The sequence below is a fragment of the Poecile atricapillus genome, chromosome 1 (genome assembly GCF_030490865.1).
Source record: "Poecile atricapillus isolate bPoeAtr1 chromosome 1, bPoeAtr1.hap1, whole genome shotgun sequence".
NCBI lineage: Eukaryota > Metazoa > Chordata > Aves > Passeriformes > Paridae > Poecile > Poecile atricapillus.
In genome coordinates, this window is record NC_081249.1 from 41,202,125 (window position 1) to 41,225,613 (window position 23,489).

Consider the following 23,489-nt stretch of genomic DNA (forward strand, 5'->3'; position numbering starts at 1 on the left):
ATGAACGTGGCCAGCTTTCCAAAGCAAGGTTCAAAGTGAGAAGATGAAGCACTACCAATGCGGCAGCCTCTACCATCTTCGCTTCCGGTAGAGGAATGTTATACCCTATCTGCCATCTTGTCTGCCCAAAAGTGCATTGCAGATTCATAGAAATTATGATGATTTTCATAAAGGCAGTAGTGTTCCCTGGGCTCTCAGGAAATCTGTCTGGTTTGTGTCCTTGACATGATGTGCAGCCTGCAGTTTTACAATTTTCTGCAAGAAGAGTATGAGCCCTTTGCAAACATCTTCACAGCCAATCAATGAAATAACTGGCATAGGGGACAAACTGTGTTCATAAGTGGAACTCAAACTTAAATGGGCTTTGAGCAGAAATTAATCTTCACCTCTTGGTGGTAATCTTAAAAAATACCTCTCAACTTTTGACTTAGGAAAGTGAAACTTGATCGTTCTTTCCATAGTTTTTTGTTTTATTTTACTGGATGCTCAAAACATTTAAAAAATTTTGATTGAGTTACAGTGGTTGCCTGAAGTACACAAAATTAAACAATTCCATCTGCTGAGGTGAGTGGTGTTCTAACGAGTAGAATGGATTGTGAGCTCAGTGATTATAGTTTACTTACAAAGAGAGAAACCAGCAGAACTGCCACAAGTAGTCATGTAATTGCGAGCATTTAACATATAATAAATAAATATTTTCTTCTCTGGTGAATACCTCCCCACAGGTCTAATGGATATGTTGGTGTTTTCTACAACTGAAATGAACAAAAGATTTGTGAGGAAACAACTGTGACCTAATTAATAGCTGTGTGTGTTTGTTAGCTGTCCAAAGGGATTTCTGTGGGTTTTGGTTCTGTAGCTACCATTAACATGGTAGGCGCAGAATTCTCTCTCCACAAAAATGTTTTCCTAATTTTACCTTTAATGTCATGAAGTTGCAATGAAAACTAAATGTTTTTACTTTTTTTTGCCAAAAATCGTAGGAGCAAAGCATAAAAATCGCCCTTTTCCCCAGACTACTCAGAATAATTGCCAACTACATAGCTACTCTATTACATTTTAAGTGTCTGTACATTATTCTTACCCTTATGTTGTTTCAGTTTAGTCACTATTAAGATTTCTAGTTTCCTAATTGTCTAATAGTCTTTAATGCTTTTGGCCTCTTTAGAGTATTAAGAAAGAGACTTGCAAGAAGGTGTCTCTTTGAGTCTGCAGTCAGTAGTAACTTTTAAATATTTTTCATCTTTTTGCATTGCTCCATTTTGATCTTACAGATTTCTGTAAGCTGGGAGAGAGAGGAAGGTGAGAAGCCTGATTAAAAAAAGGAGAAAACTGACATGTAACTTCGTAACAATGCCTGTTTTTAAGGATGCCTGTTTTCTCAGCATCCTTACTGAGTTATTGATTCAGAATTATCATCTTACATTTAGAATGATCAGAGTTATGGCAGGTGTGCTTCTGTTACGCTTTAATTACTTGATTTATTCAGGCATGTAACTCCTAGCGGGACTAAAGCAGAATTTTGGAAGTAAAATATGTTAAAAATTCCAAGAATAAGAATATTCTTCTAGAAGACTATTAATTAATAAGGGCTATTAATAAAATTAGAATTCATGGAAAATTAATTATTTACTTCAATATCACAAAAATTGAGAAGACTTAGCTAAAGAAAGCTTTTAGTGTGTTCTATAATTTGGTTAGTCAGTGGTGTGTTTTAGTAATTCACAAATTTAACTTGATGAAGATTGTTTTTCAAGAGTCAGAAATACAACAAAGAAAGTGCATTGTTATTCATTTACCCATTATTATTAAAAGCCCTTGTTTTGTTCCTCCTTTAATTGGGACCTCTAGGTGCAATAATGCCTTATTTATAAGCTATCCTAAATCTCTCTTGTTTGCTATCGTGATAAGTTTTTTAGAAAATGAAGGAAGAAGAACAAAGATACAACCTGATAGTCAATATATTAACAATTGTCTTTTGACAAATAATAAGTTATTTTCCGAACAAATTTTGGGCAAACTTGTTCAGCTCTCTTAAATCAATCACGAATGTTCAAGCCCGTTCCTGAACAAGTGGATGTCACTGAGGACTTTCCACCCTTCCCATTGAGTCAGATTGAAAGGAACATCCTGCTCAAAGCAGGGTCAGCACTAAATTCACATCAGGTTGCTCAAGACTTTTTCCATTTGAGTCTTGAAAACTTTGAGATGGAGATTCCACAGTCTCTGGGCTACCTGCTCCAATGCTTAATTATCTGCTATTAAGTCTTTTTCCTCCTTATGTCCAGTGAAAGCCTTTATTCCTTTTATGGCAATTGTTTCTTGTTTTCCCACTGTGTATCTCACTGAAGAGCCTTCTATCTTCTCAGTAACTTCTCTGTAGATATGGGAAGGTTACTGTTAAGTCCCCTGAAGCCATCAGTACTCCAGAGTGAACTTGCACTGCTCCATCAGCCTCTCCTCATAGGTGCTCCAGTTCACTGACTACTCTTGTAACCCTATTTCAAGCTTGCTCAGATTTACCTTGCCTTTTCTTGTACTAGGGGGTCAAAACTGGTCATCATGTTTTGAGTTTGTTGGCTCCAGTCTCCAGCTTGGCGTTGTCCATGAGTTTTTGATTTAATTCCGTTTAATTACTGGTTAAAGCAGAACTTTCCAAAAAGAAAGAAAAAAGAACCCTGAAGTTCACCTTTAGGGTTAATCCAAACATTAAAAAAAAAAATTAGAACAGAAAATAATTTTGAGAAAGTCATGAGAAAATGTCAAGTTGGATGAGTATGGAAATAGGAACTGAACGTGAACTGTTGCATGTCTGCTCACACCCGTCGTAATAACCGGTTCTATTTTAGAAGAGAAGAAAAGCCTACTCAAGGAGGGAAAAAAGGAAGAACAGAATATATTTTATACAACTGTAGACAAATCTGGCCTCAGGAGTTGTTTTAATTCTCGTTTGTTCCATTCCCAAAACCATACCTCTGCTTTCATAATCCAGGTCACGCCTTAAGAGTATTTCCATTATATCTGTCTTAGTGATAAACACGTTTTATCAGAACTTCAAACGCTTAAAATCATTGAGGGAAGAGCTGTATTGTGTAACGTGATACTCTCTAACCCAATCGCCGCAATGAGTAATGCTACATTGCACTTGCATAGGACCTTTCATCTGGAAATTGTAACGCTCTTTATAAACATTAATTAATTAAACTTCAAACACCTGGGTGAGATAGGGAAGTATCCATACAATCTTTGGAACCAAAGTTGGAAAGACTTGTTAAGTCAGCCCATCAAATAATACTACCATAAAATTATAATCCAGCGGTTTTCAAGCTCCTTTTTTTTTTCTTCCCTCTGTGCTACTCCAGCATCTACTAGGACACTTTCTCATTCCTTTTCCTTCATTACTTTGAGAAGCCAAGTTGAAACTCTTCCCATCAGGTGCTAGCAGTACCCATTTTGGCTCTTTGGCACCGGTAGGCACTCTGCTGCATGGCAGAAGGGGAGGGTAGGATGAAAGCTGCAGTTACCTCTTCTGTCGTGGCAAATCCTGGCAGAAGCTCAGCTCAAGCTTGCTTCACTGGTCCCTCATTCCCTGTAGCTTCCCCACCACCTCAACAGCTTCTTCCTTGTCCCATCCTCACCACAGAGGGCAAAGACCTTTTATGTAAACTGCATCTGCAGCTTGTGGCAGCCAATGGGCACCAGTCACAAGACTTCCAGGGGGATAGTATAAAATCCCCATTACCCATTTCTCTTCTTCCTCTCTGCTTCCTTCTTCAGGTTGAGAAATTACTTTTAGAAACTCTTTTTACAGAGGGGCAAACAGAAGCATGTAGAAATTGAGGCTCACCCAGGGACATAGTGGTTCAGTAGCAAATAAAGTATGTGCATCTGGTAAGAACCTGATGGAGTTGTTTGCTGTATATACTATGCTGTGGCCTCTCCAGAGGAAAGTCACAGTCAAAACTTGTGCTTTTTTCAATGACAAGGATGTTTCTCCAGAGAGTTTTCATATCAGTGCAATACTTCTTTGAAATGGAAACTCTTTATGCAAGCAGAACTTGATCTAGTAATTAAAAACTGTCATTCAAATAGGAAGTTTTTGATGAGAGAATCATGGGAAGAGATTTGATTTATTTATGTGAAAACCTGTTGTGGTTACATTCTGAAATGACTAATATTCAGAGTAACAATACAATGCACTTCACAGCCAGACCTGAGTTGTTTTTTTTGGTCAATAGAAAATTACTTCCCACGTCTTTCCGATAAGCCTCCCTACTTCCCACGTCTTTCCGGTACGCCTCCCTCATTCGATTATTCTCATTTTTCTGATGTTGTGTTTGCCATGGTGGAACATCTGGGCCTCATAAGTCAGGAACTGTGTTTCCTGCACTGTAGATGTCTAACTTCAGAAGAGCAATCAGTCCACCAAGAGTAAGTATAAACATCTTGGAATCAAAGAGAGAGAGAGATCCAGGCAGTACAGTGTGTGGTGAACAGGGCGTCACCTACAGCTAGATAGAAAATGCTACGCGGCAGACAAGGTCTGAGTCTCTCTCTGGAGTTCCCATATCTGACCCATTCATATCCTTCATCAATCCAGATGGAGACAAGGCAGTGGTGATAGACATCCAAGTGGACATGATGGTGATGGCCATACTGCCCTTCCTTACCATGGGGATCAATCACAGCATTCTTCCTGGAAGTGCAGAAATCTGTGCTCTCTGAAGAGGTCTGGATGCAGTGCTCCCCATTCCCAGTAAAATGTGTTCTCTGTGTACCCAGGGCAGTCAGGTTAAGGCCTTCCTTCTGAAAAATTGCATTGCCAGAAGTGCCAGAGTCATCAGCGGATAACATAAGGGAGTCTGAATCTGCAGCCCAGTGAGAGGCAGAGCTCTTGTAGCAGTGGGGAAGCCCCATCTGTCCTACTGATACCTTCATGTGAGCTTTCACTGCAGTGCCCAGCTTCAGATGGAGATGTGGAGAATGCAGGAAAGTAGTGATGGTACACTTAAATTAGTAATACTGAGTTAAAGTTAAAAAAGCTATGGTCAGTCAACTCTTGTTTACGTGGCTTTCTTTTCCACTTAAATATCACTGCTGGAAAAGGAATGTGTTTTACAGCAAATCTCAGCATTCTGTTTAGGGAATATTACATTAAGTCACAAGACACAGAACATGCAGTCCTCGCCTTAGAACAGTTCTTGTGAAAGCTGTGTCCCACCATTTGTGTTGACTCTCTGGTCTTCAGTGTGTCCATGTCAAAGTGTTTCCTTTGGACACACTTTGGTGGAGAGCTGCCCACTGTCAGACACTGGCCCTCGAGTGCTCGGGATGTCTAAGAGAGGTCAATTGATGAGACCATAAATATTCCTGGACCCTGGGACTATAGAATATGAAAATTTATTAAAATAAGAATTAATTAAAACTTCAAAATTCTGAAGCAGGATAACTGGTTGGGTATAAGATGGGTATTTTTTTTGTTCTGTAACAGAAAGGTGGAAGGGGATTTGACCTTTCATTAGCCCAGTATCTGGAGTGTGGTGAAATATTATTGGATGTTATGCTTGAACTATTGAAGTCTGTTCTGTTAAAGAATGTAAAAGGAGCTTAATGGATTATAGTAGCTAGAATGGATGCTGAATTTTTGTAACTAAGCATCTAATTCTTCATAAAAACCTTAAAGTACCTTGTGGGTCTGAATCTAGTAATCCGCAGTAAAATTGCTACATTCATACTGGTGCACCTGCTATCATTATTCAAAAGGAACAAACACTAACAAAACCCCTTTTTTTGGCTTAGCCTCTGTCTTGAAAATATGGACTAAGGAATATTAGAACTAAATTCATTCTTGTTTTTATTCAACTTAAGAAAGATCCCTACTGAATTCTGGGACCAAAGTCTCTTGAGTAAGGAAATGTGATGACGGAAATATGAAGGATACTCATAGAAAGGGACCTGCATGGAGAGCAGAGGGCCTGGAAACCATAACGTTTCTCCTTTCTTTTGTTAACTCAAGACTTTTGGAGCTTCTGCAAGAGCTGAGCATTTGGCAAATGATTTTTCAGAAATGGTCAGTTTTATTTTGATTCTGAACAAAGGCAGATACCACTGTTCCCAGGTCTTCTGAAACTGGGTTGATGTTTACCAAACCAGAAGAGAAAACAAGATACTTCCATTTCTTTCTTGGAATTTATTGAATTCCACAAATATTAGCAGTGAAGACATTGCTTTCAAAGCCAAGTAATATATGCATCTTTACCATTAAGAGAAGATTCTATATAGGTGTTCAGGCCAGCTTTTGCATAAGATACCAAATTGTGTGCCATGGTCTTGTATCAGAGCAAGACTTCTAATTTGAAATGGAATCTGTGACAGTTGTAAATGTCACACCTATCTGCCTCTAAAATCAAGTCAAAATCCCAAAGAACTTGAAAATATGCTAGAGTTCTTGATTCTCTTTGCCAGTTTTAAGACACACTTCTCTAAGATATTGGCATCTTTAGTTCTTAAAAGCTGCTCCCATTTCAAGAGGGCTGCCCAGCAAGATTCTTCTTTTGCCTAAAGAAAACAACCAATTATTGAGGCAGTACTTCAGCTGGAAGCATTCAAACTAAGAAGTTGAATTTGAATTTCTGCAGGAATTGAAGCCAATGAATGTTGATCTCTCGTTCTGTCAGGCATTTGTATGTGAAAGTGTTTCATCAGTGTAAGAACAGGAGGGTCATATCATGTTTCTTTAAAGACAGTGGTATGCAATCTAGACTGTACTAGAAATACACATCTTTAGAGAATGATTTTTGCTTGCTCAGAAATACTGTATTACTGTTTAAAAGCAAATTGGCACAGGTCATGTTGGTGGCTGATGCCCTGAGCAGAGTTTCTGATAAGGTGAAACTGTGCATGGCAACTGAGCCACAAGTTTGTTGTCATCAGAAACTGATAAAACCAGGAGACATGCTCAGTCATCTGCAACAATATTCCTTAACCTCTTGAGAAGTATAATATTCTTGTAGCTTATCTACCTTTCTATGACCCTCAAAAGCCTTATTAAAGAGTGGGATTTTTTTAAACTGAAGTATATCTCATATCACTTCTGGCCACATTTAAGTCATTCTGCAATCCCAGTTGAGAAATGTGGCTTTACAGTGATGGAAGCAGTCATTACTGATTGACCAAGGGAGAGTTTTGTCAGCACGTACGTGTTCATGTCAGCTGTTGGCAAGCACTGGCACGAGGCCCCTTCATACCCTCTGAAGCAAGGGTTGAACTTACACTGGTATGTCAGATGTTTGGAGGTGAGGAAACTGTGTGATACAAGAGACATTTGCAGTGTGTGGTTAACAGACTTCTTCAGCGACACACAGAAGGAGTTCATATTGAGTGATTATCAGTAGAATAAGTCTCATTACTACATATGTCATCGGTATTTTTTCCCCACGACATTCCATTCAGCTTAAGGTGGCATGCCATCAGATGGAGGAAAAGAAGGTAGATTTTATTAATCTCTGCAAGAAGCCTAAAGAAAACCTGTGTGAACCAATTTACCAGGCAGTGCTGCATGCTCAATTTCCCCAAAGTTACAGCCAAAGAGTAATTTCAGTTTAAAGAAATTGATTACAGAACAAGATGTCTAAAGTTGACTTTTCTGTGAAGCAGGGGATAAGGAAGTATGTTTCAAATCCCAATGACCAGTGACAAGTCTGGCATTGTTACAGCAAAGTTAAACTCTGCTGAGGTGAGTTATTTGGAAAATCAGAAATTAATAATTCAGATTATAAGAAGGTAAATTCGCAGGTTTGCTCTGCTCTGTTCATATACATTATTTGACACCAAATGTGTCTGGAGTCACTAGTAGAATAATTTGTATAGGAACCCTGAAGGAGCATGGGGAATTATTTGAATAAACATGAAGGCTTAGGAAAAATAAAAACAAAAAAACCCCAAAAATAACCAACCAAAGCTCCACTGCCAAAAATTAAAAAAAAAAAAAAAAAAAAGAGGAAACTTTCAAAATAAAAGAAACCTTTAAAATGGTTTCTAAGTTGTATTTACAGCCTTCTTAATGTGCTTCGTTGTTCATAAACATGTTTAGATAGGTTGATATTTATAAATGATTCTTCAGAGAAGTATGTGCATGTTTCTGATCTGTTTTGACAAACCATGATGAGACAGAAGAGACAGAACATGCTTGCATCTGAACTTAATGCCAACTGGAGTACAGGCTGTTGACTCTTTCCCACAAAGCTATGTATTGTCTTGGGTGAATATATTTCTTATAATATGATGTAACCAGAAGCATCTCCTGAATATTCTCCTCTTCCCAGGACTTTATTGAAGATCATCTTGATGTATGCTCTCTGAGGAAAACATTGTTCAAAGTTGTACTCCTAGCAGAGTTTTGAACTTTAATAATGATTTTGTTGTTTGGTGATGTCTTCTCCAAGTCTAAATTAAATCAGATGTATTCCCAAGGAGATAATTTCCTTGAATTATTTTTCTTTTGAATAGGAAATAAAAACATTTATGATCAACTCTTAAATGTCCCATTTCCCCTCTGGCTTAATGGTGAATATGAACGTGAATAAGAATACTAGTCATTCCTCAATAATAATTGAAATAAATTCCCATGTCCCCCTCCTCTGTTGTTGAACACTTCCAACCTTGGATTGTTTTTTTCCTCAGAATGTTTTATAACTATTGTTCTCTTGGTTTGTCTGCTTTTGTTGCTGAAAGTTAGAAAACACAGGATTTAGAACTTTGTTTTTTGTGTCTATGGGTAGCTGTAAGTACATGGTGTTCGTTACAGCATTTTAAAAGGCCCTTTTTCTTTCTCTCTCTGTGGCTAATGACACTTCTTTTACATACATATATATTACAATTATATATATATATATAAATTATATATACATATTGATCCACAAAGAGGATTGTAAAATTCACTTAGAAAATTAGTGTTGGCTTCTCCAAAGTCCTGTGCAACAGAACAATATAGATTATTTGAGGAATCATCAAGCAGAAAAGATGTTCTGGCTCTACTGCCTAAGTTTCTGTTGGAAACTCAACTATCTTGATGCTCAGCTATCCTTGTTGCTTGTTGTTTTGTTTCTCTCTTTTCATGGTGAAATGGATTTCCTTACTCCTTTCTCACCATTTTATGTTTTACTTTTTGTCTTCCCCTGCTTTTTTGTCTTGGTTAATACATTAAGTTGTGAATCTATGGGAAATCTGGAAATACTGCAAAGCTGGGGGGTTTAGGGAGGGACTTAGGTGAAGATACCCTCGTGGGTTACAGCTGAAGATACCCTTAGGTGATAGATACCCTCGTGGGTTACAGCTGAGGCAAAATGTAGTGCTCAAATCTTACCCATATTTAGTTCAGCAACATTTTTGTGGCATAGACAAATACTCCTGTGCTAGTTAGAGTTAACATAAACACATTTAAATGGCTAGTAATCTTCTCATGTTTGATATTGCAGGTCAAGATCAAATACTTCTTTTCTGTTTCTCTGTCCTTCCCTGTCATATTTTAATCATCCCCTTTTTGTGTTAATTATGTGCCCCAAATATCAAACAAAGTGCTGTTCAAAACTTTGTTGTCTTCTACCAATATGGTTCTTATGGTTCTGGAAAGATCACAACTCAGATGAGCAGTCACTGGCTCAAACTATCCAACCAGGCTGAAATATTAGGTGGAATAGAATTTTAATGGCATGAGAGGATTTTACACAATAATAATACATCATTTGAGCCTTTTTAGAACTTAAGATGTCTCTATATTGCTGCTTGAGCAATGCTAATTTGAATAGCTGTAAGTAAAGGTGTTTTCACCATACTTGGGGAGGTGAGCAGATTCCACTGAGCAGCAATTTTCCTGCATGTTTTCTTTTGTATGATTGCCAGCAGCCAATTTTGTAAATTTTTTGCTGTTGGAATTACTCTTTCATATGAGAAAATCCTGTTGTAGTCATAAAGGTGGTACTACAAAGGCAAGAACAGTGCAGGCAAGGTAAAAAAAGCTGCCAGTGCAAGAGGGTTGAGAATCTGGCCCTGGTTTACATATGACCACTTTGGGTTTATATAACTCTTTTGTGTTTGTTTTTATTTCACTCTGGGCTGTCTAAGCATTTCACAGGCAGTTAGCTCCCACAGAATGATCAAGTGTTTATTTCGTGTATTTTACAAAGAGTCAGAGCGAGGAGCTGAAAAGTTGAGTGATTTGCACAAAACCCCTCTCTCAATATCTGCACTGAAGTCTGTGATGAAATTCAAGTCTGATTCAGAGTCAAGTGCTCCTGTGTGTCCTCCACAATCTCCCTGCCAATCTGATTTCGCCAGCTACAAGCTTCTCTGGCTCTTCTGTATCAAGTTCCACTGGTACAACTGCCTTGGAACACATCTGGGTTCGATTCTCTTGTATTGTGCAGTGATAAGCGTTGCAAGTTGATCAGAAAATATGTGGCTGGTAAACACCAGATTCCACCTTTCCTGAATGATTAGCTGGCTTTTTGAAGTCCTAATGATTTTAATTTGGCTTGGAGTCAGTAAGAGTATGCAAAGCCTTAGCCAAAGTACCTATTTATTTATGTAAATCTTATCAGCACACATTTCTTCAAAGAAGAGTACCTATCTCTTTGTCTAAGCGCTTTTTAATAAATATATAAATACATAAATGCATAACTACCTAGTAAACCAGCTTACATTTTCTCCATTGTCTCATAGATGACAGCAGTTAGTATAAAGTGGTTTTCCTTGGTGAACAAGGTTTATAGTGTTCCTGATTTGTAGGAATGATATTGTCTGTTCAATTTCATTCTTCATTTTTCATTTCAGATTTTTTTAAAAAGTAACACAGCTTTTTTTTTCCTATGGCTGTTCTGTCTGTCTTTATAACACAAGTTTGGGTTTTATTCCCAAAGAAAGGCTATGAATAGGTTAATGATTTGTTTAAAATGTGGATGGAGTTTCTCCAGACAGAAATTGCTCACTCTATCCATTTGTCTTCTGGACTTGACTTTTTAAAACTTGGAAGAATAACTTTTCCTTTCCTCAGGTTCTCTGGAGGGGAAAGATTATCTCTGTTTGTGATTGTTTCAGATATTTGCAAAATGAATGCTAAAATTGCAATACTGCAGTAATATAATTTTTTTAAACCCTCTACTTGTCTGTTGCAGTTCTTTACTTGTAAGAGACACATTTAATGAAGATGCTTTTTGTTTCCTTTCTTCAGGAGTGCTCCCTTAGTCTAGTGCTATGCTGGAAAAAGCTTTACTTAAAGGCAACAGAGACGTTCTATGCTATGGCACCATGATTTAAGTGTTGAATTGTATACGATAATTTATTGCATTTTTAAGGAAGCAAGGTCCTTAACTGTGACATACAGTGGCTTAAAAAAGATTGTGATAAAATATATATTTATAATTAATTATTAAATCATTAACTCATTAAATATTCAGAGTAAATCAGATAGGACTAAGTACACTGAAAAGTCAGCATGTGTGCAAGTATACTTCTGCAGGTGAAATACTGCATCTATTAAATGACTATATTGGGCTGTGCAATATTACTAATATTTACTATTTTTCTATGAGCATTTTCTTCAGCTGCAATTCCAAATGATGCTGGAAATTACTTGCAAAGGAAATTCATAATACAGGCTGGGTTCTCTAAGAGCTTTTGAAAATAGCAAATATCTTCTTGTAGGTTGCTGTGCATGCAGTTCATAAAATTACATGTAATTATGCTGCTGTTTGTTGTCTGAGTTATTTTCCATTCAAATGCCATGTACTTAATTGAACTGGAAGGGAAGGAATTGGGTCCCTTTTCCCTGGTGCTGGGTCTGTGGTGTCAAACAAGTCGACAGTGATCTTGGCAGTGTGGTATTTTCACACCAGTGCAGGCAAAGGGGTCCGCTCAGCTGTGCCCCTTCCCTGTGTGTTTTGTCATTTACTGGCGTTCAGACCACTTGGAGATCTGCCAGCCCTTGGTTTTATGGAGCTGCACAGGCAAAGGACACATTTGAAAGTTTCCTCACAGGACTCTGAATTAATATACAAGCTTGTTGGAGATTCTTCTTTCGAACAGAAGTTTGCACGCTATTTTGTTACTTTGGAAGTTGTCCTCACAATATCTTTTGTTCATTTCTTTCCTGAAATCAACAGCTCAATTTTTTTTGATCTTTCTTTTTTTCTCACAAGTATGTACACCACAATTATGGCTTGAGTTGAGTCCTTGAAGTCCTTTTGTTGTGGCAATATCGTTGTCAATAGCAGGCCTGTGTATTCAGTTTTTTTATTTATATAAGAACAAAAGTATTTTTTGAATTATTTTCTCACATAAATTCTTTTCCTTTTTTTTGAACTCCATTACTCCTACTCATGGCATAAAGTACTGAACTTGCAAACTAAAACCCAAATCTCCTTCTTGAGTCAACACCATTAATTTATAAGCCAGTTAAGTATTTGAGTGCATTGCATTTGTCAATATTGGCTTTTCCCTGCTATTGTGTTTCTCATTCTCTTAGGTTAGTTAGGTGTATCTGAACCTCTGGTCTAGACTTACCTGCATATTTTTGTGTCAGTCAAAGGTTTGTCACTTCTCTGACACCTCCTTTTTCTGATGACTAACATAAGTAGTTACCACCTATGCCAGAACAATATGGTTCCTACCAGTTCCTACCTGTTCAGCTTTCTACAAAGAAAGCTGTACTGTTTAATTCAAATATCTTGTTTTCTGTCCAGGTTTCTGAAAAGCTTTGTTCTTTTAGCTTGGTTATTTAGTTACACCAGATATATTTCTGAAAATCCATATAAACCATTTTTCCTTTAGTTTTCTTCTGGTGCATTAAAAATTGTATCAGATTTGTGATTGCTAAAACTGTGGAGAACAAATTCTACCTGTGATCTGTGTGTCTTCTTTTGTTTTAATGACTGTTTCAATTAATTTGGTGTCTTATATCAAAATATATATGCTAGTCTAAAATTTCCTAGAATTGATCCTGTAAAGACTTTTAAAAATATAAGTTCAGTGTTTGCTGCCATGCAGTCATTAAATTAAGTCACTAGTTCTGAGAGCAGTTTCCTAGAGGTTCAGTCAGCTTATTCTTAATTTTTTCCTATATTTTTGACTGTGTATATTCTCTGTGGATTATTGACTTAATGCTTATTTAATTTCTCTGTTGTTTGTTCTTTTTCCTTTCCTCTCTTTTTGGGTACCTGTGTCCATGGTGGCATCTGATCTTTTCTTTATGTGGAAAGAATAGGGTGAGGTTTAAATATCTTTCTAATACACAGTTGGCGAAAACTGATGCAAGAAATTGTTTATCTTTTCAGCAACACCCTCATTTTCTTTAATTACATCTTCACCTATAATTCAAAAGACCTACTTATTCTCCCTTAACCGACTTGGTGGTTATTGCGTGGTTTTTACCCACAGCTGTTTACTTCAGAGCCCATTTTGGACCTCTTTGTTTCCTTCTTACACAATGAATCTTATAATCTACTTTGTCGACTGCACAAACATTGTATTTCCATATTCTGCATAACTTCATGTTGGAGTCCTATAGGTGGAATGGCTAGAGGGCACTTCAAAATCGTACAACAGGTCTGTAAACTGAGAAAGCGCTATACTAGTTTGAAGAGGACAGAATTCATTTTCAGGGTATAAAATTCATCTTAGCACCAAAAATGCATACATTTCTCCCTTGCCTGTAGTTGCCTACATTTGGTTTCTAGTTCTAACATTTAGTTTTTAATTTTCTTATGTTAATACATTGGTTTCTGCTGATTTAACAGGTTTTAGATGCGGGAAGACTGAAAGAATATGGTGAGCCTTACATTTTGCTGCAAGAACAAGACAGCTTGTTTTACAAAATGGTGCAACAAGTGGGCAAGACTGAAGCAGCTTCTCTGATTGAAACAGCAAAACGGGTAATTTTAGAAGAAGAGATAATTAAGTTTGTCTCTGCAGTTTGTTTATCTCACGTTAGCATATTCAGTGTTGCAGTAAGCCTTCCACTAAAGGATCTGTCAGTTTTGCAAGGCAAAGCCATAATTTTCAGTGGGATATACACAGACTTCCAAATGATACATGTATTTATATACCCTGAGTTGAAAGACTGGATTTCTTGCATCCTTTTGTGTGTACACAAAACAGTAAGTGTAAATAATATAGGACATACTCACTTGTGCTGGGCATTGATCTTAACTTGCTGTAAAAAGCATGTTAGGACTGCAGAATCAAACATTTATCTGTTATGCCTATATTTTTTAAAGGGTCCATCAGATTTTAGGTGGGGCTCAGTACCTGTGACCATGCTGTGGTTCCTGAGGGTTTGATCACATTCCTTCTGTTGCATATTCATTCTCTTACTTCATTCTTGTACCCTGGCTCTCTGTTCTGCACCAAAGATGAGCAGGGCTCAGCTAAGAAGCAACTGTTGAGTGTTTTCTTGCCTTCTTGTTCCCTGCAAGGCTCTGTTCCTGATTCACTGTTAACTGTTCAAATCCTACTTGGAGTACAGAATTATTAATATAATTGTGGGCATTCCTCTGGCAATCAAAGTGTTTAAGAGACATCAATGGATTCATTTTCATAATATGCCTGTGAGGTGAGGCTGTATCATCTCCACTTCTCAGATGGAAAGCTGAAACAGAGATAAAAAGATAAAAAAGAATGACCTGTGATTGAGGATCTCTTTGACTAGCTTTGGCTTGCTTTCTTTTTTCTTGATAATTTACCATGCAGGCTGTCCAGAGCAAGATTTTACTTCTCTCAGTGCCAACAAAGTTTTAGCATTGCTTCAGCTGAGACTGTCAGTGCTCAGTTTGGGAGCAGCTTGCTTGGAACTCATGTAACTGTGCTTTCAGCAGCCGAGAAAGGCACTGGTATTAAGCTGGTAACAACCTAAGAGAGCCTTTTACAGGCCAGAGGCAAAGCTCTTTAGCCTTGCTGCTTTCCTTTCCTCAAGTTGCTGGATGTGTAGAGCAGGGCTAGAGGAGCACAAAGTCTAAACTGTTTCCACAGGGAAACAAAAGACCAATAGACAGGGAACAGCACACAAAGACAGGAAACAAAATAGCAGGTGCTTGACTATTTTCCAGTAAAAAACTAGATGAATTTCCAGCAAGCTGGAAAAAAATGAAAAGTTGTGCTGTCATGGAGTTATGCTCATGTCTGGATGCTGTTTCACTGGACTTTTTGAAGGTTAGGGAAGAGATTTTTGTGTCTGTTCGTATTCTCAGATTTTATTTTTTAAGGAGTTTTTCAAGTAAACCACTGTAGCTGAGAGCATACCCTATAAATTCTTGTGTAGCACAAATTGCAGACATGCAAGAGGAAACAATTTTATCTTGAACTAAGCAGTGTTATGAGTTCTGCTGTCCACTTCCACTGCTTCATTTATTTTCTTATTAGGAAGGAATGGCTTAGCCATGTTTTCTGTGGCATGTGTATGACAATCTGGAGGTTATGTAAATGGTATTTAAAAGGGTAGCTTCAAATTCATGTGACCATTGTTTGTCTGTAAAGTGAAGGCCAGCTTCCTAAGGCTTTCTCTTTGGAAAGGCAAGAGGTGAGGCTGTCCAGCTGTCATCTTTAGAAATTTAGCTATGTCATGCTGTCATTCCTTCCTTCCTTCTCCAGAGCCCTCCCCAGTTGCACAATTGCATTCAAAGATGATTCAAAATGTATAAAAATAATTGCCTGATGTTACTTGCCCGTATAGTCATCTGCAGTTACCACATCAATGTTATGTGATTTTGTACAGGAAGGGAAGAGATCCAGGAACCAGTCTCTGCTGAAATGTGGTTTGATGAAAAAGTTTGCTAACTCCCAGGCTAGAAGGCAGATACAAGCCTTAGCATCTGCCAAGAATGCAAAGCATGGTGCTTTTCCACACTCGGACCAAAAATATGGGAATCAAGAGACTGTATCTCTAGTCAGCAGCTACCCAGAAGCAGAATTATAGTTCTTTCTGTTTGAAGGACTTGGACAATTCAGGGGTTTTGTTGTTGCTGTCCCTTGTGCTTCATGCATACTTTCAGAGAAGTCGCTTAGTCAGAAGAGCCGATTCCAATGGCTTTTCTTTTTACACTATTGAGTCTGCTGCATGTATTGCTGTTGGCTTCCCACATTCCTACTGTGGTTACTAAGAACTGTTTTTATGAAGAACAGCTTGCTTTCTGTTTTTGGAAAACAGCATGCTGCACATAAAAAGAAATGGTAATATGACATACATACATACTTTTCAAAAAGCATTGCAGTGGGTTGCTAAGTAAAATGGTTTGGAATGTGGTTATGCTTTGGCAATGATTATTTGATTTGTTATATTTTGGACCTGAATCTTGATTTATTTCATTTTGGACCTGTACAAGACAAACTTGTACGAATATCTTCTTTCAATAAGCTGAAACTTCAAATGCATTTTCTGGAAATGTATTGATTCTGCATATATCCTTTAAGTGCAAATTAAGAGGTTCTTCACATCTTAAATTGGGAAGACTAACTTGGACCATATTTAAGAAACATAATTTTAAAAAGAAAATCTCATGGCCCTCTTAACAAAGCATTGCAATACTGAGCTATTGCTGGAACCTTAGCTCAGGCTTCCAAATTGATCCAGTTACTATTGTATGGCTCACTTGGTCACTCAGTATCCCCATTTTTTTGTGTAAATGTCAAAGAAAGCAACACAGGCACAACTCAAATTGGCAACTGCTGAGTATGTATTAAACAGCCCGTGAGCCTGATGGCAACTGAGTTATGCTTGACATCATGAGACTGTTTTTATCTTTGCTCAATTTACAAGAAGCTGCTAGGAGAAAATCCTATGGGAAAGAGAGAAATAGTCATCAAGCAGTGAAAAGAAGAAAAAAAATAAAAATTCTCAATTATTCAGATAAACAGAAGTTAGTGTGTTCTCCCTGCTCTTGGCAGTGTTGAGAGAAGCTTTTCTGCAGGCTTTGGTGGCATCAGGATAGGGATGGGTTTCTGTCAGTCAGGTTTGAGTACTTTGAGGGAAAAAATAAGGATTGTTTAAATTTTACTTTAAAGCTGTGACAGATGTGTAAATATTAAAATACTAGGTGTTATCTCACCTCAGTGGTTACTTTTAAAATGGTTGCAGCTCTGTTGGCAGTGGAAGAAACTTGTATAAAGACTTGGGCATTTAATATCTTGAGGTATTGGGCTCAGGGGAAGAATTGCAATGAGACAGTTGAAAAGCAGCTGCCATTTCATTACATCTCTAGTAATGTGCCAAGGTTTTCTATTAGCTTTCCATTAAAAAAAAAATCACATTCAAAAGCTGAATTAAAAGTATGCCAAAGTTTTATGTTTTAAACCAGGAACAGGATGGGAATACTGAGGCTGCTGTCTGCAGCCTGTGTGCAGTCAGCAGCCTCATTAACTTTCCTCCGTTGCATCCGATTGTGACTGGTTACTGAGGAATGCCTCTTAACAGGACTCCCAATTCTTCTGTTGATTCAAATCAGACTTGAATATTCTTTGAAACTTGTAAAAATGCATATACCCTGCAATAGTGAGTGCACAAAAGATGACAGTGGTACTTACAGGAATATTTTTGTAGAATGACTATTTCTTTTTTATCCCATGTGTCTTATATGTGTATTCATGTACGTGAAAAGGATATTATTATCAAACAAGCTGAACTTTGTTGACAACACTCTTAAATACAAATTGCAGAAATGTTTCATAAGCTGTACTCAAAGCAGTCTGACTATGAGACCTAACTCGTGACACATGTCAGCTTCAGAAAGATAGTGTATTTTCTGTTTTTAAAGACTCAAACAAAACTTTTCACATTCTTCTTTGAAAAAAAAAATTGCATTTGAAGTCCTTTTTCACCCAACACATTTTTAGATAAGAGCACACAAGTCTTGACATTATTTCATTTTGTTATGCGCATCTGTCAAGGAACAGAGATATGATACAGCTGCTAAAAACTGATGATTGTGGAACAGTGAAACTTGACAGCATTTCATTTCCTTTATGTTCTGATTATACATTTATCAGGAAACCTGTATCTCTTCTAGTTGAGCTAGAAATTGGTAGAATTCAGGAACTCAAAGGCTGGGCAAAGAACTGTCCTATTATTTGGTATCATCTTACGTTTTAGAGAAGTTGCTTGGTTGAGTCATTGTTAAAGCTTTTGCTTCTTCTTTCATTATTGTGGTTCACTATCCTGAGATCACATTTCTATAGGCCCTATAACTGCTCTGCAGCACAAATTAAAGGCTGGGATATTTCATACATATACTTCGAAGTTTCAATGGTTGTCAATCATAGTTTGTAAAATATAGGGATTACAACCTGATTTTAACATCCAAATCCATTGTGTTCATTTTATGTGTGAAAATGAGAAACCCTTGTGCAGACGCAAGATTTCACAGCTTCTTTGTCATCCTGTTTTTAATTTATCTCCATGTTTTGAGCTAGTAAAATGATTTTACTTATCAGTTTAATGTAAAGTGATAAAACATATCTATTCATCTGAATTAACAAAATTTGAGGGGATCGACAGGTTGTGTGGGATTTTTCTCACATTTTGGTCTAATGTAAGTTCATATAGTAATTTTACTAATTTTTCAGTGACATACATTTGCTGAATACCACTAACCTGAAGTTCCTGTTGGGATTCCTTAAGGATATGTATCTCTACTATATTTATCTCCAGAAATATTGTTTGAAGCTAAATGGACTTTTGGTGCCTAATTACTCATAGAATCTAATATTTTTCCTAGGTATACTTCAGTAAGAATTACCCGGAAGTTGTTCAGAATGGTCAGCTTGCCACAAACTCCTCCTTGGATCCTTCCTCAGGATTGTGCATAACTGAAACTGCACTGTGATTCCTCATTGCCTTAACTGTTCTCCTTAGAATGTAAACCTGAGACCATCTAAACTCAGCGACAACATTTGCAAGCGTCAACAGGCGAGGAAAGGGAGGGAGGGGGGGCAATTCTTTGCACTGGACATCCTTCCTATTTAATACTGAGAAGAAAATTTTTACTGTCCCTGTTTCTTTCATTTCAGTGCAATATGTTTTTCTTTCCAACTAATTATGTTTGTATTGCTAAGGAAATTAGGCGGATTGAGTTTTTATTTGAAAGTTATGTGGTAGAGATCTCTTTTATTTAAACAGGTGCAGGACACCTAACAGGTCTAGTGTGCATATTTGGAGCTTAGTAAAATAATTGGAATGTGTCCTTTTTTTTCTTTTAGAGATATTTTGAGAGCAAGCAAAACCAAATTGTTTTCAGTGTCACTTTAGCATGACAGCTCTGTCAGAACAGCATATTTGGTAGTGTGCAACTTACTTGTCTAGAGCAACTGTCTTTCTGCCTGTCACAAGTACCTATGCAGGCTGGTAGGAAAAAAACTTGAAGAAGCCAAAATCACTTTTTCTTTTTGATAGAAAAGTACTATATACTTTTATATATATATATATATATAAACAGTTCAAATAATGCTGTTCAAGATGAATGTAAATATTAGCTTTATTTTGCTAAAATCCAAATGCTGAAAAATCTATCTCAATCTTCTGTACTTCAGAAGAAAATTACCACATTTGCACTGAAGAAATATTTAAATAATTTAACATACATTCCTCTTTTTACCCAGGTTATCAAAGAAAAAAAGGTATTAAAATAACTTGAGGAAATGTTTGAATGACATGTCATTATACCTAAATACTGTGTAGTACAAAGTTATCTTCAACACAACACATTGAAATGTATACATTATTTGCATTTATTGTGCCTTAATATTTGTGCCTTCAAGCCAAAGCTGTAACTGCAGGGTACACAACAAATTCATTGGATATATGTTAAAAATATGTAACTTTAGTATGTTTAAAGTTTTGCATCAGGGGTTCTGTTGAACTTCAGCTGTTTGAAGTTATCATCCTGCCAGAATAAGTAAGAAAATACAAGCTGTAGTTTCAAATGGCTGTTGCTGATAGAGAGGAATGCAGTGAGAGAGGGGTTCAGTATTCATAAGTTATGTCCTGATTCAGCAAAGCACTTTAACACAAAGGCACTATTCCCATGTTTAAAAAATAAATCAAGCAAGTGCTATGCTGCTTCAGATTTTTTCAAATTTAGTGAGCTATTCTTTGAGGTCCAGTAGAAAATACATCTATTCATCTTGCTGTTTAAAGGACACAGGAGAGACTAAAATGCAAAAGATTTCTTCAGGACATGAAAAATATTGTGCTTTTTAAAAAATACTGAAGATGCTTGCTATTACCTTTGTAATGCCGAACAAGTGTTATTTACTCCAGTGTTCATCCAGTGGCCTAAAAGTAAGGCAAACATGAATGTGTCTCATTTCAAGCAGTTCAACCGGTCTTTAATTTAGTCAGATACAAAGTTACTCCTTACTGAGAAGGAAATTGAGGCCAAAGCCTCAACCACTCGTCTTGGACATTTTTCTTCTGGGAGACAGCCCAATGGTGAGAATCCTTGTTCTCCTTCACAGCAGCCTCTCTGCACTGGGGCTTGCTGTCCTGCTGTGAGATCCCAGGAGAGAGGGAATTGTGTCTGCAGTGCCACCAGCCAGCTTTCTGAGGGGCTTTTGGAGCTTGTGGAACAAGCATCAGGTATCTGTGCTTGCTGGTAACCTCCTCTTACATGCTTTGAAATCATTAGGGGAGAGTTACAAAATTAGACGCCTTTGCCCCTACCCTTTTTTTGTCAAGTCCTAACACTTCTCCTGCAGTGTGTAGCATCTTACACTGTAACAAGTTCCACTGAGATCAGTGGAACTGAGGGTGATGCAGTGATGTGCAGCAGGAGGCTTGTGCTGCATCTCATGATAAAATACCAGCCAGCCAGGGGCAGCTACCAGCCACCAAGCCACATGGCACAGGTGTGCTCATGTAAGCAGTGCTTATGGCAGATCCTTCTGAGAGCACACCAGTTATCATCCTGTGTGTTCAGTGGCTGTTTTCTTTTCCATTCAAGTTGTCTGAAATAAGGATTGGGCTGCAGTGCCACTGAGTGAGAGCAGTGGTTGCATTGCACAGGTATGTGAAGGTGTAAAGTCATGTTAGATAATGCTGGGGGACTGTGTAGCGTAAAGAAAGTTCAACCTCATGGCCTTGTCCACTACTGCCTTTTTGGCAAGGATCTATGGATCCATGTCCAAACTCTGCTGAAGCTTTGCTATGGAAAGTCCTGGTTGGAGTGGTGCAAAACACAGCTAGGGTGAGCTGACCAGTAAGGCAGTGCACTTTGTCAAGTTGGGAGTTGGAGATGCTTTGTTTATCTTCTTTTTTTGAGCAGTGAAAATATATTCAGGGTCTGTGTTCTATAATATGGAATCCTTATTATTTCTAAACAGTTTTTGTAGAAGAGGAAGTGTGATGTATAATACAGAGACTTTTACGTACTCTAAGAGAATAGTAAGTTCTCCTGGCCATACATACCTTGAGTTTATATTTTTTTACCAGATCCAAGGATATCTGCATGCGTAAACCAAGGGTATAATTACAGTTTTAGTTCATTTCAACTCTGAAATCAATCTATGGTAAGTTATATTTCAGAGCAGAACTCCAAAACGCTGGCTGCTGCAGACTCACTGGTATGAGACCCTGACAGATCTAGCGATCAGTCTGTAAACTAGAATTAATTTGATCCTGTAGCTTTTTGAATGCACACAAAAATGCTAGGTATCTCTGAAAATTATGATTCTGCTTCTTCACGTGTTTTTGCAGGACACTACTTGCTGTAGGTATCAAATATCAATATCAGACAAAACAAATTTATTACAAAATCACACTTGAAACCCATAAATTGCTGAGTAGGAAAACTAAAAGCAAGCCATTCATGTCTGTTATTGGCATTATTTCATCTTTTTGGTTTAAAGCAACAAAAATATTTTATTCAGGAAACTGGTTTTGCTGGTATTATTGATAGCTGTTTTGTTCAGATGTTGATTAAGACCAACTGACCCATTTCATTTTAGTTAGGTAAAAAAGGTACCTGAATGGCAGAACTCAAATCACAGGAAGAAAAAGACCTATATGTGATGAAAGTCTTGGTCTGTTAAATGAATGCATTGACTTTCCAACAAGTGTTTTATGTTTCCTTATAAAGAAAAATGTAAATAGTTTTAAACTTCCATTTTGAAAAATGGTTGTTTTGAAAAAAATTGTGCTTTATTTGGAAATAGTAAAGCAGGTTACTCTAAGTTGCATACCTTACTGGGGATCTTGGAAAAAGAACTGTCTCCTGAGTTATTCAAGCCTTTAAAATATTTCTTCGCCATGAGGTGCCTTAAAGTATTCCAGAGTCTTATTTCTAATAAATATAATTTTATATAGTAATACTGAAAATCATCAGTTACAGAACTGTTGTTTCTTAGGTGTAAAAATCTAGGAACAGCCTCTGCTTCTGATCTTGAGAATTGTTTTTCACACATCTGTTTTGGTATGTCTTTGCTCCACCCCTTCTCAAAAGACCACTGTGAGCCAACAGAGCATGTTGGAATTTCCAAAGCCACAGTTCACCAGGATAGGCTATTTCATGTTTTACTAATTTGCTTGTTTTAAGGACAAAAATTCTCTTCAGTGAACTGCACCATTTGCCAGATGGTCATAATCTTCTGCGATACCATTAGTACCGCCCTTTGGAAGAGGGAGGACTTTTTGACCAGCCTCAATAATGCTGGTTACTTAAGTAATGTTGATGGTTTCTTTCAGCCTTCCCAATAAATGTGTGAAATAAGATTGCAAAAAGAATCAGAAGAAATGCTGCTTTTTTGTTGTTAAACTGACCCTTTGAAATATCTCACTTCAATATTTGCCTCTTTTTTTTGGAGAGGGGAAGAAAGAGTTGAAATCACTGCTTTCCTGTGATGGTGATAAGCATGACAGTTTTGCAGAAGATGTGGCTTTCTATGTATGTTTTACATTGTGTAACAGCTTGCTGCTTTTTCATCATTTTAACTCTGGTTTTTGTTTGGTTTGGTTCTTGCATTTGTTGTAATAATTTGATTTTGGTATTGCTATGGAATGATTTCTTTTGTGGACGTTCATGTGACAACTGCTGTCATACAATAAAAGGCATTTCTCAGAAGCCTGTCTTAAGTCTGTTGTCATTGCAAATGTGTGTCTGAAGGCAGAAGTTATGGGCTGAGCTAAGTCAGGACATGTCTGACATCTCCAAGCATCTCTCGGTGGCATCAGTAGCCCCAAGACCTGAAAATCCACTTGGAGGTACAAAACACAATAATACATGCCAGCTTGGTTTTACCAGTTTTCTTCAGTCCGAGATCTCTCAGATCACATTACCAAGATTTTTGCTTTAATTGCTAAAAAGTATTGTAAATAGATTTTAAAAAATGGTGATGGGAAAACTACTAAAGTTGCACCAGTGCAGATGGGGTATGGTCTCTGAAGTAACTGGCAAGCTCACTGGGCTGGACAGTGGAAATGTGGCAGGTCAGTGGACAGAAGTGAGGTGGGTTAG

At 37.4% G+C, this 23,489-nt stretch overlaps 1 protein-coding gene across 2 annotated transcripts in view; it reads left to right on the forward strand.

Annotated features, from left to right (window-relative positions):
• ABCC4 (ATP binding cassette subfamily C member 4) overlaps window positions 1–23,096 on the forward strand; it is a 143,168-nt gene extending 120,072 nt beyond the window's left edge. The window contains exons 30-31 of one of the 2 annotated variants that reach the window (XM_058839076.1): window positions 13,791–13,925; window positions 18,759–23,096. In XM_058839076.1, coding sequence (XP_058695059.1) covers window positions 13,791–13,925; window positions 18,759–18,866 — 243 coding nt within the window. In that variant the 3' untranslated portion in view covers window positions 18,867–23,096. Of the gene's footprint in view, window positions 1–13,790; window positions 13,927–18,758 lie in introns of those variants that run through there. The other variant, XM_058839083.1, reaches the window with a different exon arrangement.
• Window positions 23,097–23,489: the final 393 nt, after the last annotated feature.